Below are 14,688 nucleotides of genomic sequence, written 5' to 3'. Positions count from 1 at the left end.
TAGCATATGTAAAAATTTAGAAACTACCCCTCGCCATCACAGAGCAATTCTGAGCAGTCTACAATTAAAACATTTTAAATAATTTTGTTGTAGATTTAGAGCAAGCCAATTGTTTCTTTTTTAAAAATGAATAATTCTTTTTGTAATTAAAGAAACATTTTTGAAGGCTGTTAAATACCTTATTTTTTCAGTTTTCGTGTTCCTTGACCAGTGTACTTTACATTGGTGTTTCCTAAACGTTTTTCATCTCAGAACATCCTCCCACTTTTAAATTGTATTTGTATTGGTTATATTTGTCAATATTTACCACATCAAAGATTAAAATTGACACATTCAATGCTTCTACTACTTCTCGTGATTATATGATGGAATTTTAACATGGTATTGTTTTTCAACATAGACTTACTAATTTTGATTTAAAGGAGCCCTGAAAAGTTCTTGGGGGAGCCCAGAGAGTCTACGAGCACAATTTAGAAAAACACTGACTATTCAGCTATAGATTGGAGCCATAATGGATGAAGCTGGGTTATCAGTTCAGTTAGGTTGACCAATCTTTATGAGACTATACATGACCATATTTCCATGTTTTAAAAAGGAGAATGGGTCTGTACGTGATGGGATTGGAAGACATCTGATGATTTACTACTGTCATGCCCCAAAATCACTACAATCAGTTCTTTGCCATAGCACAATTTGGAGCCCACATATGCATTTTCCATGCATGTGTGTATATATACGTGTATGTGTGTGTATATACAATGATACCTCATCTTACAAACTTCATTGGTTCTGGGATGAGGTTTGTAAGGTGAAAGGTTTGTAAGACGAAACAATGTTTCCCATAGGAATCAATGGAAAAGCGATTAATGCATGCAAGCTCCAAACTCACCCCTTTTGCCAGCCGAAGCGCCCGTTTTTGTGCTGCTGGGATTCTCCTGAGGCTCCCCTCCATGGGAAACCCCACCTCTGGACTTCCGTGTTTTTGAGATGCTGCAGGGGAATCCCAGCAGCGCAAAATTGGGTGCTTCGTTGGCAACGGAAGTCTGGAGGTGGGGTTTGCCAGCGAGGGGAGCCTCCGCGAAATTGCAGTATCACAAAAACATGGAAGTCCTCGAAACCCCACCTCCGGACTTCTGTGTTTTTGTGTTTCTGTGTTTTTGTGATGCAGCATCGCAAAAACACGGAAGTCTGGAGGTGATGTTTCCCGTGGAGGGGAGCCTCAGGGGAATCCCAGCAGCGCAAAAATGGGTGCTTCGCTGGCAACAGAAGTCCAGAGGAGGGGCATCCCAGTGGTGGTGGCTTGGGTTTGTAAGGTGAAAATAGTTTGGGAGAAGAGGCAAAAAAATCTTAAACCCCGCGTGTTTGTATCTCAAAAAGTTTGTATGACGAGGGGTTTGTAAGACGAGGTATCACTGTGTATATATATGTGTGTGTGTGCGTGCGTGCGCGTGCACATGCATTCATGTGTATAAAATAAAATATATAAAATAAACAGAATTAAGATTAGGCAAAATGTATGATTGTTTTCCTACATTGCCTGGAGTTCAGCAAAGAGATTTGGACTACATAACAAAGTTATATTCATATACGTATTATTGCTTAAGCTTCATAAAAAAAATAGAAGCAAAAATGTTAAATAACAAAATGTAGGTGGAAAGTAAAGAATTCTCACAGCATACAATATATGCAAAACAACCTACCTCAGAATTATGTACAGTTTTTATGAATGCTAAATAGGAACTTAATTCTTTTTGTGCACTTGAAACAGAATATTAATTAAATTATACAAAATAAAGATACTGGGAGCAAGTGGTAAAAACTTAAAAGCCTGTTGGCAGAAATATTTAAAATAACATAATATTATGCCTGCTTTTAAGCATGCCTATATACAATTATTTTTTCTATCTCTTTCTCCCTCAGTTTTTACTCTCTGTTGTAGAATGCTAAGTCAAATTAAGAAACCAGAAAGATCCCCACCCTCTTTGTCTTCTAAAAGCAGATAAAAACTTGTCTCTTTCAGATGGCCTTTGACGATTAATTGTAACCAGCAGTACCAAATAATTCCTAATTTAATTTTAGTCCATTTTTGAATACTAAAATTGGAAATTAGATTGTGGATTTTATTTATTTTAATGTTGACTTGCACAGCATTAAACTGTACTTATACTGTAAATTCTTTATGCAGTCTAAAGTCTGCTACATTTCTCACAATGCATAAGAAACAAAATACATTCAACATGTGAAATATTTCACACAATTATGCCTGTAGAAATATGCCTTTACATGTGCTAGGGGACCATGTTGTTCCTGAGCAACTCATAACATGGGTCCAGATGCTATCTACAAATACCAGCAGTTTCACATGATGTACTGTCAGACTTTCGGACAGCTTTCCTGTGAAAGTTGGCACTCATGAAAGTTCAGCATTATCACGATTGCTGTTCATTCTCCTCATGGATATTATCACAAAAGAACTCGAACATGACAACTGTGAGCACTGTCACTGTACAAGTCATAGTAAAGACCTAGTGAAGACCAACACCTTGACTACATCCTGGTCAACACGTAGGATCCCATCTATAAAGTGACGGCAGCATCAAAGATGAAACAAGGTCGTCACTTGAGGTTTTATACTGTTATAGAGCTTTGGCACATACCCATTACTTGGGATGATTGATGTGGCAGAATTTAACATTTAATCTTTCCTTATTTGTGAAGATAATGCAAGAGAAAGAAATCTTTTGATACTATTTGTGAACAACCAGTCAATTCACCCATTTTGGTTGTGCCACTTTAAGCTATGGGGTCACTCTATCAAGTTTCCCTTCACTTCAGTGAAGCAGAAGAGAAAGCCATTTATGACGAAAGTACCCCAAAAAAAAGCAAATTGACCTGAGTATGTCACATTTAATCATTATCTGCATTTGTTTATTCTTCTTGCTAAGAGTGGGCACTGACTTGATTGTACATAATCGATCACTTATATCACCTCTAGTTCAAAAAAGGACAAAATAATAATGTACCGCAACTGGATTTAGTTCAAGTCCCATTTTGTGAAAGTGAGTGAAGGAGCAAATCCCTCTACTTTTCAAACAACTTGTAGTCTTTTGTTGGGGATGGAAGGGACAGGTATTTGTAATACCCACATTTTTTTCTCTAAATTTGGCGTTATGAGTTACAGACTCTCTATTGATTTTTTCCCAAGGAGTCTGTGTTCTTTCATCAGGTTTTCATGTTTCTGATTAGTGGTTAATTTATTGAGCTAGGAATATGGAGGTCCAATTTCTAGTGCCATGTAAGCTCTGGAAGCTCACTGGGTGATTTTGCACTTATCTCAAGCCAATATCTTATAAGATTTGCATGGGAAAAAGATGAAGGAGGGATTCAAAGGCATGCCTTCTTGAGCTTCTGAATGAAAGGCAGGTTATAAATCTAATAACCAGAATACAATGGTGGTGTCTTTCTGATTCAGCAAACCATGATCAAAGCAAAGCTTATAGAACAGCCTAAACCTGAGAGCAGCCTAGACTCTTCTAAATGTGCTGTAGTCATAAATATCATAATGTAAACAACTGTCGCCATCTTTTTTTATCACATGTTAGATAAGTCTGTCTTCAAAATGAGATTCTATTGAGTTTTATGAATAGTAGATGTAGATAATCAATATAATTTTTAGATAGTAGTACTAGAAAGCAGGATACATAGTCAATTAGACATGTTCAACAAAAATACATTATTATGTTAACAACTGGATTTAAATTTACTTATCTATTTTCACATTTCTTCTCTCCTACAATATACCCTCAAGTAATAAATACATATTTGTTTACATCAAGAACAAAAAATAATTATGAGAGCTATGATGGAAAATGTTAGTGGAGATAATTTTTCCAGATGTAGTATCAAAATTTTGAATGTGGTTATGGATCTGTGTTTGTTTGTTTGTTTTTTAAATATGGTAACCCGAAAATATACAACTCTCTTAAGACTATCTTAAGGCTTTGGGGATTATTCATGGATACTATCACAAAATCTTGCAAAAAATGTGTTTAAACATGGAATTTGAAGAACAGAATAGAGTCGGGTATGGCCAAACAGTTCAAGGAAGTACCAGTTATGGTTTTTCTAGTTGTATATTAGCTTAAGTCCCTAAAACGTCTGTTTCTAAGAACGTTATGGGTTTCTTGAATTTAGATTCTTATAAGTACTTTGTAAAACTCTTCTTCTGATACAATTGTAAGACAAAGGACGAACCTCTTACAGACTTACAATATTGCCAGTCAACTTGAGTCTAATTTACACACCAAAAGTTTCCAGATATTGTGTTCATGGGTTCAATTATTTATCCTCAGAGCTGAGAATGGAAATTCCAGCCTGCAGAGCTTTGGAACATATGCATTATTTGGGATGACTGATGTAACATAATTTAACATTTCATATTGCCTGAATTTTGAGGTCTAAACAGTTTTGCTGTAATATATGAATTTTGAAGTATTCTGTGCAAACCAGCTCTATTTTTATTAATAATTTAAGCTTCCCTGCATAGTTTATACAAGCTGGAAACAATGACATGCTACCTTATTTTATCTGTTGGTAATAATCATATTCCTTTTGGCTAGTTTACTGAACATACACACACACCGCAAACATAAGTCATCTGCTGTGTCCTATTTTATTCCCCCCTCCCCTCTGAGAAAGTCATTGTTCTTTCATAAGTTATGGGAGGAGGGAAAGTTTAGAGGGTTTTTTGTATTAATTATATACTGACTTGTTTAAATAAGAAAAAAGTAGCTTAATAATATTTTTATAAGATTGCCTCCCCCTCCCCTGTGACTTTTTGTTTTGACATTATTTGACATTATTATAACAGAAAATGCCTGTCATCACAATGAAGATCCTACTTAGCCTATCATAACAGATGGTGTGACAATTTGCATTCTAAATAGATGTTTCAGCTACATCACCTGTCTGCAAATTGCTAAAGTTGCTGGGTTCCTTCCTTACTGCCCTCTGTAGTTGCCAAGTGATCTTAAGAAATGATCGTCCTATCATTTTTAAGCTTTAAGGCTTTAAAGGATTATAGCCAGATTGTCAACTTTGAGCTGAACCTGGCCGCAGCCATCTTTCTGTTCCTCAGCGGCTACACAGAGGAGGAAGGAGTTCTGATTTGCTTGGGTTCATTAGTCGGAGCCTTGACACAGATACTTCTCTCACCCACCTATGTACATACTCTGAAGCAACCTTTTCAGGTTGAATTCAGAGCACTGTACCATCCTATTATTTAGGATCAAAGTAATAGGTTTCTCATATCATCAGATAATAATTGATTCACTATTCTATTTAGCAACAAGTTGGATATAGGACAGTAGTGATTTAAATAGTATATAGATAATAATCTTTACACATCCATGACTTCTAATCCTAGACTCTGGATTAAAGCAACCCATTCATGAGGAGCTCCAAAGGATTATGCAACAGGAGTTCAAGTTTTTCTCGGATCTGTACCTACAAACTACAGAAAGTTCTTCATGCAAGATATACCGGTAATCATTGTGACAATTCATGTTTTGTTCCAGAATTGTTATACAGCAACAGCCTGATTATATAATAATTACTAAAGCGTGTCTCTTCTTTGAATAATTTCCTCATTTCAGAACATAGTGCGACTAACTTACTTGGTGGCAAAGCAGCTGATTCATTTCTAACTTTAAAGAGGATAGTTCAACCTTCCTTCAAGATTCTGAGACTTTGTAAGGTCAAAAACAAGAACTCCTAACTGAAATATCGCAAACCTTCACAAAAGTTTTTTTTTTAATCACTATGAGATTCTCTTTGCTGTTAGTTAGAATCTTGACAAATCTGGGACAAAAACCCAGCAAGAACAACTTCAAAAATCAATGTTCTAAAAACCAGGTATAAGACAATTTTCCTTATTAGAATTATTTAGATAAGCAAAAAGGTAGTCTATCACCTGGCTGACCTACATACACAATACCATGTTCAAAGTTTGATTTGAAACAAGGAAGCTACACTGAGCTAGAGCAATAAGTGAAATAAACTGAAAGAGGTAAAAAAAATGACAACAGAAAGGAGAATGTAGATGGAACGCATAAAATTATGAAAGCAACTAAAATATAAGAAGAGCTTCATTTCTTATATAGCAGGAGTTTGCTGAATAAGACTAGAAAGGAAGAGAAAAGCATCCTTGTAATGAAAGGAAGGAAAAAAGAGGTCAGATCATGAAGGGAAAGACAACATTGCATAAAATGAAAATAACAATCAAATAACAATCAAATCAAAACTTTTAAAACTTATGGCTGTTTCTCTCCCTCTTGCTTTCTGTTACCCTTCTCTTCTGCCCTTCTATAAATACCTGCTGAGTTTCTGGAACCATGTGGATGAATAAATCATGTTCAAACAGACAATTCATAAGCCATTTTTGCACTGCATCAGTCAACCTGGCCTATATGTTAGCTTTCCAGGAAAGGAAAGTGTTGGAGGGCCATCAGTTAATTACTCACAACTCCAGGTATGCCCACAAAATTAAGCCATGCCCACAAAATTAAGCCACGCCCACAAAATTAAGCCACACCCACAGAGTAGTAGTAAAAAATTTAGGACCCAACAGGGAAATATATTTTTCTTATTCTTTTAAAATAACCTTTAGTTTAGAGAGGGAGATAGAGGGAGAGAGTAGTATGAAATATAGAAGGAATACAGACGGGAGATAAAAGTACAAATGGCACAAATTTAGGATATTTGTTTATGGCATTTTGGACAGAAATTTATAATTATGTATGTTTTGATATTATGGTATAGGTATGGATGTTTATGTAAAGATGCCCCAAAATTTTTAAAAACTTTTAAAAAATTAAACCTTAAGTTTCTCTTTGTGGAATTTTTAAAATGACATCACTTTGAATTTAGCTTTTTTGGGACTAGAAATTTTGAAAATTACTTTCAGAAAGTTTTGAAACATAATAGCAATATTGATGACATAATTCAGTACCGATGATAATAATAATTATAAATGTGAGTTTGGTCTAGTGATTAAGTATCAGGCTAGAAAGCTGCAAACTGTGATTTGTGGTGATGCTTTAGGGATGAAAGTCAGCTAGCTTACTTTGGGGCAGTCTTTATCTCTCAGCCTACCTCACAGGACTGTTGTGGTGGGGAAAACAGGAAGGAGTACTAGGTATATTCCCCATCTTATTTATAAAAATAATAACATTGGGATTTAAAAACATCTAAAATAAATAAAAACCCATCATAAGATTTGAATCACTTACATTTGCATTGGGAACACTTCCACTAACACAGATGACATCTTGTTTTTGAATTGTTAGCACCTCTTTTGAAAGCTTCAATCGGATTTCATAGGCATTTTCAGATATCTCATCATATAGCAAAGCAATTCCAGTTTTTGTCTGTAAAGCAAAATAATATCAGAGATCAAAATGACAGACTTGTGAGGACGTTTCTTTTCAAAATGATAAGGTTGCCTCTATAATGCTAGATATGCCTATCTATAATAACAGATATTTTTCATCCATTTCTTCAGAGCACAGTGTTAAGAAGTTACAGGAAGATTTTTAGAAGCAGTATTTCAAGTTCCAATGTTCATGTGTTAACTTACTACTGTTATCTAATTTAGTTCTTGCATACAAGCAAAATTGCATAGCGTAACTGATAAAAGGGCCTCATCTAGTTCCATCCATATTTTGACAGAGAAGACCAATTCTTCTACATTGTCTCTTAAATGCTATATTTTTCACTCTACAAGACTCTTCAGACCTTAGCTTTTGGGGAGGAAAACAAGAAAACAAAAAATTGTTTTGTTTCATCCACAAAAATATTGCACAGCTTTGTCTAAAGCTTTTAAGACTTATCTTCGGTTGCCTCTTATAATATTTATTTATTTATTTTATTTATTTATTATTTAGATTTGTATGCCGCCCCTCTCCACAGACTCGGGGCGGCTCACAACAGAATAAAAACAATTTATAACAAATCCAAATATAATTTAAGATATTTAAAAAAAACCGGTTTGATTTAAAAAAACCCATTTACTAAACAAACATACATACAAACATACCATGCATAAATTGTATAAGCCTGGGGGAGATGTCTCAGTTCCCCCATGCCTGACGACAAAGGTGGGTTTTAAGGAGCTTACGAAAGGCAAGGAGAGTAGGGGCAGTTCTAATCTCTGGGGGGAGCTGGTTCCAGAGAGTCAGGGCCGCCACAGAGAAGGCTCTTCCCCTGGGGCCCACCAACCGACATTGTTTAGTTGATGGGACCCGGAGAAGGCCCACTCTGTGGGACCTAATCGGTCGCTGGGATTCGTGCGGCAGAAGGCGGTCTCAGAGATATTATATATAATAACAGAGCTGGAAGAAATCTTGGAGATCTTTTAGTCCAACCTCCTGTTCAGGCAGGAAACCTATATTGTTTCAGCCAAAAGCTCTTGAAGATACAGAGGAAATTTCACATAGATGAGGCTGTCTGCAGAATGGATTTTTTCTCATGGTATCTGGGTCTATTCTGTTGATGCCTATTGCTGCCTATTGCTGCCACTTGCCGCAGCCTATCGCTGCCTGTCACCATTGTTTGCCGCCACCACCGCCGGCTGCCTATTGCCACCGCTTGATACCGCTTGCTGCCATCACCAATACCATCAATCAGCTGTTGCAGGCAGTAGAGATCGACATCGTCTGGAACAGCTGATTGGTGGTATTCTAAGAGGTCAATACAACCACCAACAGGCAGCAGCAAAGGTGAATGGTGGCAATAGGTGGCAGCAGCAACAGCCGGCGACAGCGATCAGCTGCAGCAGTGATAAGCCATTCACCACCGCTGCCTGTCACTGTACCAACCCCCTCTGCCCCCACTGCCGTGGCCCAGTCTGCGATGCAACATTTGCTCCATAAGACGCACAAACATTTCCACCCACTTTTTTTTTTTGGGGGGGGGGGGTTGTTGTATCTTACGGTGCAAAAAATATGCTAATTTATTAAACCTCTGCCCAGTGAAGGGCTACCAAAAAATTTACTACCACACTGTGTGCGTGGCTTATGCAGAATGCCCTGCATTTTCTTTCAATATCTTACAATGCATATTGGGTGCTTTGGGGTAGAGCTCCATTTTTGCTACCCTACTGCATCTCCCCTCCCCCGTCCAGGCAGTAGGCCACCCCTGGGTCTGCCACTTCCAACATAATACTGCTTTTGCAGTTTCCACCCAATGCTAGGCAAAAAAAAACTATTTTAACCATTTTAGTAAGTGACCTTAAATTCTGAAAATAACTCATCTAAATCAACTTGCGGTGATTTAAAAAGGAAAGAAAATCTACTCTGCATTACAAAATCAATGGGGAAGTCAGGGAGGGAGATTATAAGTTGCCCCAGCAAGTCTCTCATGCTGAATTTCCCCCCAAGGATTCTACTGAGGTGTGCAAAGCCTGTACATCCCCCACATCCACAGCACCTCCCTCCCTCCTGTAGACCAGCTGACCCACTCTGCCAGCCTCCTCTCAGCACCCTCTCACATGGCACCTTGGTACCCACTGTGGTCCTGCTACTTTCTGCTTAATGACACTTCCTTACACTTCCTTACATTACAACGACAATCAGGACTGCTGTTGCTAAGCAATGCAGCTATATGTTGTTCTGTCGAGCTCTCTGGTAGAATCCTCCCGAAAATGCAGATACAATTTCAGACACACACACATTTGAAAATTCAAAACAATGTTCTTTATACCAAAAATGCAAATAAACGAAGCACTCTTTTTGTATAGCAAAGAGCACTCGTCTCCAAACAAACTGGTAATTTGTACCCTTATCAGTTCTGTGATACTTAGCTTGAAGCTGTGAGGCAATTCACAGTCCTTCTTCTTTGACAAAGTGAAACACACTTTGCTCTGGTTTAGTTTCAAAGCGGGGAAAAATCAGCACACAAAGGTCGAAGTCAGCAAGGCAGGCACGAAAAACAATGATCAGATAATCCTCCACAATGGCCAAACCCACAGGCTGCTATTTATAGCAGCCTCACTAATCACCACAGCCCCACCCAACCACAGGTGGCCTCATTTTCTTTGATAATAATCTCTCAGTTGTTGTTGCCTATGCATCGCTCTCCGCATGGGTGGCTGTATCATTAACTCTTGTTCCGAATCCACGGAGGAGCTAGATAATTGATCTCCTTCTGAGCTGTCTGCCACACTCTCCTCCTCCCTGTCACTCATGTCTTCTTGGTCAGACGAGCCTTCACCAGCAGATTCCACTGGGAGCAAAACAGGCCTGCAGCATGTGGATGTGTCCCCCACATCCACAGTCCTTGGGGCAGGAGCTGGGCCAGAGCTAACCACAACATATGTAATCACATTTTAAAACTGCATTGCTTAGCAATGGCAACACTGGTCGCTATTGCCATCATAACCTGAGGACCTCTGTTATCTTTGGGCAGCACAATAATACTATACTCGATCCCACTTCTTTCAGGGTTTTACAAAACTACTGCAGAAGTTTGATTTACAAATATTTCTACAGATTTAAAAATATTTCTACAACCAAAAATTGTTTTATTTAACATAAAAGTCAAACTCTTGGGGGAGGAAACATATCTGAATGAAGAAGATAAGCTCTGTATTAAATTTTCTAAAGTGGGATAACATTTTGATAATGCAGGAAGTCAGTAGGAAGAAAGAAGGCTTCGGACCAGTATTTACTTTTTATCTGTCATTATATTGAAAATAGAAGTATAAATGTCAGGTATCAGCAAAGGAAGCAACAAAGTAATAACATTTATTGCATGCTTTCTGATTTAGATAAAGTATATGATAAAATGTGAATTGTGGAACATTTTAGGTCAATATGGATTGATGAATGATGGAACATGCAGGTGACAATAGTTCAACAGAGAGCCAACAGCATAAAAAAGATGTGTAAGATCCCCTTTGTTATTTAACTGGATAGCTGATGGGCAATTGGGCCAACCTTTCAATGACATTTCCTTATTTAAATAATGAAACAGAATGGCCATGGGAGGGAGGGGGGGAAAACCCTAAAAACAAAACAGTGGGAGAGTGCTTCTCCACTGACTTTGCTTATGAGAAGTTGGAGGGTAGCATGAAATGGAATAGTGGTGGGTTGCTACCATTTTGCCCTGGATCAGGCGAAGCAGTAGCAGCAGTGGTGGGAGGCACCGCCCACCTGCTCAGACATCTCTGTGCATGCGCAGAAGTGCTCCACGCACATGCTCCCAATAGAAAACCAGTAATAATGGAACCTGAAAACCACTACTGAAATGGAGGGAATTAATTTATGGGATAGAATGCTGTCCAAAGAATAATGGGTGTTGTGAGAATGAATGAATATGAGAATGAGAATTAAGAGAATGAATGTTTCTTTTAAAAATTGAAAGTACATGGTAGCATGCATCTGTATACTCTGTTTATGGAACTGAAAACTGGGTATGTCGGGTAAAATATAAAACTAAGCTGAATGCGTTAGAAATGTACTATGTTAAAAATGCATTTTGTAAAAACTGAAGGGATAGACTCAAGAATGAATGGGTGCCAAAAAGTATAAAGAGCTAGTATGGTCATATAAACAGAACGAATGAGGCTCAAACTGCCAAATGTATGGTATAATTACTGCCGGCCTTGGGTACGATAAAGAAGAACTGTCTGTGAAGGAACTATGAAAAGATTGAGAGGAAGAGGAAGATTAGGAAAGTTATAATCAAATGAAATTGATGAGAGGTACATTTTTTTAAAAAAAGTATGGAGAGGTTTGGTGAATAATATTGGTTAAAAATAGATCTTTTCCCACTGAAGATCAGAGGGGCTCCTGCCCTTTTTGTCTTTCAAAGGACTATGAAGACTTGGTCTCTCCCCAGACTGGCTGGTGATCTAGTGCTGGGAAGAAGGGTATGTTTGCGATGGGTGTGAATATCTGTATCTCGGGTTGGGATAAGGGTGAAGGTTCATTCTCCAGGATTGTTGTTTGGTTTCTGAATGTTTCATTACCAGGCTAGGTAACATCTTCAGCAGAGGCTAGGAGATGTCTGCCTCCTTCTTCTTATAAAGGCTTTGTGTGGTCAGTAGGACTTGTGAAGGACAAGTCACACCAGCTTAGGATCACATCATACCAAGTGATGGGTTCAGGGTGTTTGTGTCAAGTGAAGGTCTTACAATTGATATGTTTGAAGAGTGCGTTTTAAACTATGTTTTGTGGATTGTTGTGCAAAATCTTTAATTATACAAACTATGACATGGGTCAAAAAACATCAGTATGAAGTTACTGTCAGGAAAAAAAAACTGTCTTCAGAAGGAAAGATACCGTATTTACTTTTTCAGAGAATAAAAAAGCCAAAGTCTGCTGGCTACTGTATACCCAGAAAAATACTTCACCTGCAATCTCAAAACAAAAGTGGATGTTGCTGTCTCCACTGTGACCCAAAAGCTCTCTTTTTAGATGAAATATGGAAAAATATGGTTTCAGAGAACATAGGATCCACTATTTATAAAAGCAATTCCTGAAAAGTATTTTCAATAAAGAAAAAATGCAAACATATATAAATGCAACATTTAAAAAATTGGGGGCTTCATCATTGAGCTATAGGTGTAAACCTGGTTTGTTATTTCACTTTATAAGAGATTGAAAATCCATAAAATAAACAATAATCAGCATGCATTTCATGTTGGCAAATAACCATGCATTATCTTGTAGTCAAGGAATAGTTGTAAACTGCATTTATCACTGAAGCGGGGAAATGGCTTATAATGGATTTGGTTTCCAAACTGAAATAGAGGTTTTCTTTATTTTCTAGCTAACTCCACATTTTAGAAATTTTTGTACAAACACAAGGGAGAAATACCTTCTCAAATATAATCAAAAGTAGCAAGTGTACTTACATCAGAATTAAAATATAATATGCCTTCATCTTTTATGTGAACAAGCTACGCTTTGATGTAGCTTTAGAATAATGAACAATCATATCTTCTTAATTTGAAGGTACTGCTCCCATAATTTGGGCACACTATGTGAACAGATAATGAAATTAGAAAAGCATGATTTTGCTTTGCAAAGTCAAGATGACAATAACTAAGGCAGATAGACAAGCTCAAAGAGATTACTGGTAATGGCTTTGGAAGAGTTACAGGTTACTAAAAGGAATAGGTCAAAGTCCTAAACGTTTCTCTGTACATCAGGGGGCACCAAATCAGCAGTGTTTAATTAACTAACTGCTTTTATGTCTAGACAGCAGAGATGGGTTCCTCCTTGTTCAGACTGGTTTGCCTGAACTTATTTATTTTATTATTTTATTTATTAGACTTGTATGCCGCTCCCCTCTGGAGACCTGGGACAGCTCACAACAACAATATAAACAATATAAGTACAAATCTAATAATTAGAACTATGACTAAAAACTGGTAGCAATCCACTGTTGATGTCATGATGACATCCCAGAACCGGTTCGGTCGGTGTGCCACCATCTTTTAGAGGGAATTTTTAAAAATCTTTTCTTCTGCGCATGCACAGAACCCAAGTGCCTGAAACTATATGCACCACCTTGCTGGAGAGACGGAGTAACGACACGGACACCAGAGCTGGATTTAAAATTGGGTCATTTTTATTAACATAAAATTTGCATAATTTATTCAAATATTTTTGCATAAATTAGCATAAACAACTATGACCCGGAACTGGACCTGCAGGGTCAAACAAAGACTTCCGGGGCGGAAATGACGTATGCCAGCAAACATTCCTGGGCAACTCATGGGCGTATCTCGATGCAAGGTCCAGGTGAGGGCCAGGCCGTCACCTGTGACCTTTTCTGCCATGCTGTGCATGAGGGGGGTCCCACCGGCTAACCCGAATCGGGGAATTAAAGGTGTAGGACCCAAAGACAGGTTCCCCCCAGCTGCTCAGGCAGAAACTCCCTCCATGAGCTTGCGGAGAACCTGTCAATCATCCCCAAAGATGCCCAAGGGAGAACGCGCGGTTGCTAAACCACCCAATTTTCCGCCCCTAACCTGCCACAGGAGCGGGGGTCAGATCTCTATCTTGGCCCCCCGACTCCCCCCTCTAGCTGCGCCAGCTCACGCAGAGACCGCTGCAGGTCCTGTAAGAAGATGGCGTTCCCCTGGTCAGACAGGTGAACGCCATCAGTACGGTAGAGCCATGGCTTATCTATTGATATAAGGGGATGAGGTATTACCACTCCACCCAATTCTCTAACCGTTTTCCCCATAGCCCTATTCACCCGTCTCCTAGCCCGGTGAATGGCCCTAAGGGAAGAGGCATCCCTCCACACAATCCTAGGTAATATGTCTGACCACACCACCTGCGTGGTGGGCCAGACCTCACGAAGCCTTCGCAGGTCTTCGCGTGCCTGGATGAGCAGCGCCAGGCCTCCCAGCATGCACAGGTCATTGCCACCTAAGTGCAATACCAGCCACCTGGGTGCGGCCACAGGACGCTGCCCACCCAGACCCCTTTGGGCGCGACTCCAGGAGCCGCCCCCCATATTGCCGGGGCGCAGCCACAGAATGCTGGCCGCCCAGCAACGCCGGTAGGAGACCCTCCCACCGCATACCTCTCCGGCCCATCCAGGTAACGTTGACCCACCGCCCCAGGGACAGGTGGGTCCCGATGGCGCTCCTGGCTGCCGCGCGGCCGGCCC

At 39.1% G+C, this 14,688-nt stretch overlaps 1 protein-coding gene across 5 annotated transcripts in view; it reads right to left on the bottom strand.

Annotated features, from left to right (window-relative positions):
- Positions 1–14,688, bottom strand: part of SNTG2 (syntrophin gamma 2) — a 249,146-nt gene that overhangs the window by 173,905 nt on the left and 60,553 nt on the right. For 4 of the 5 annotated variants that reach the window (XM_070732927.1, XM_070732929.1, XM_070732930.1 and 1 more), the window contains exon 2: positions 7,290–7,427. In XM_070732927.1, coding sequence (XP_070589028.1) covers positions 7,290–7,427 — 138 coding nt within the window. Of the gene's footprint in view, positions 1–7,289; positions 7,428–14,688 lie in introns of those variants that run through there. The other variant, XM_070732931.1, reaches the window with a different exon arrangement.

Source organism: Erythrolamprus reginae, chromosome 1, assembly GCF_031021105.1.
Source record: "Erythrolamprus reginae isolate rEryReg1 chromosome 1, rEryReg1.hap1, whole genome shotgun sequence".
NCBI classification, from domain to species: domain Eukaryota; kingdom Metazoa; phylum Chordata; class Lepidosauria; order Squamata; family Dipsadidae; genus Erythrolamprus; species Erythrolamprus reginae.
Note: the sequence above shows the minus strand (reverse complement) of the source record. Positions and strands in the feature narration are given on the sequence as shown.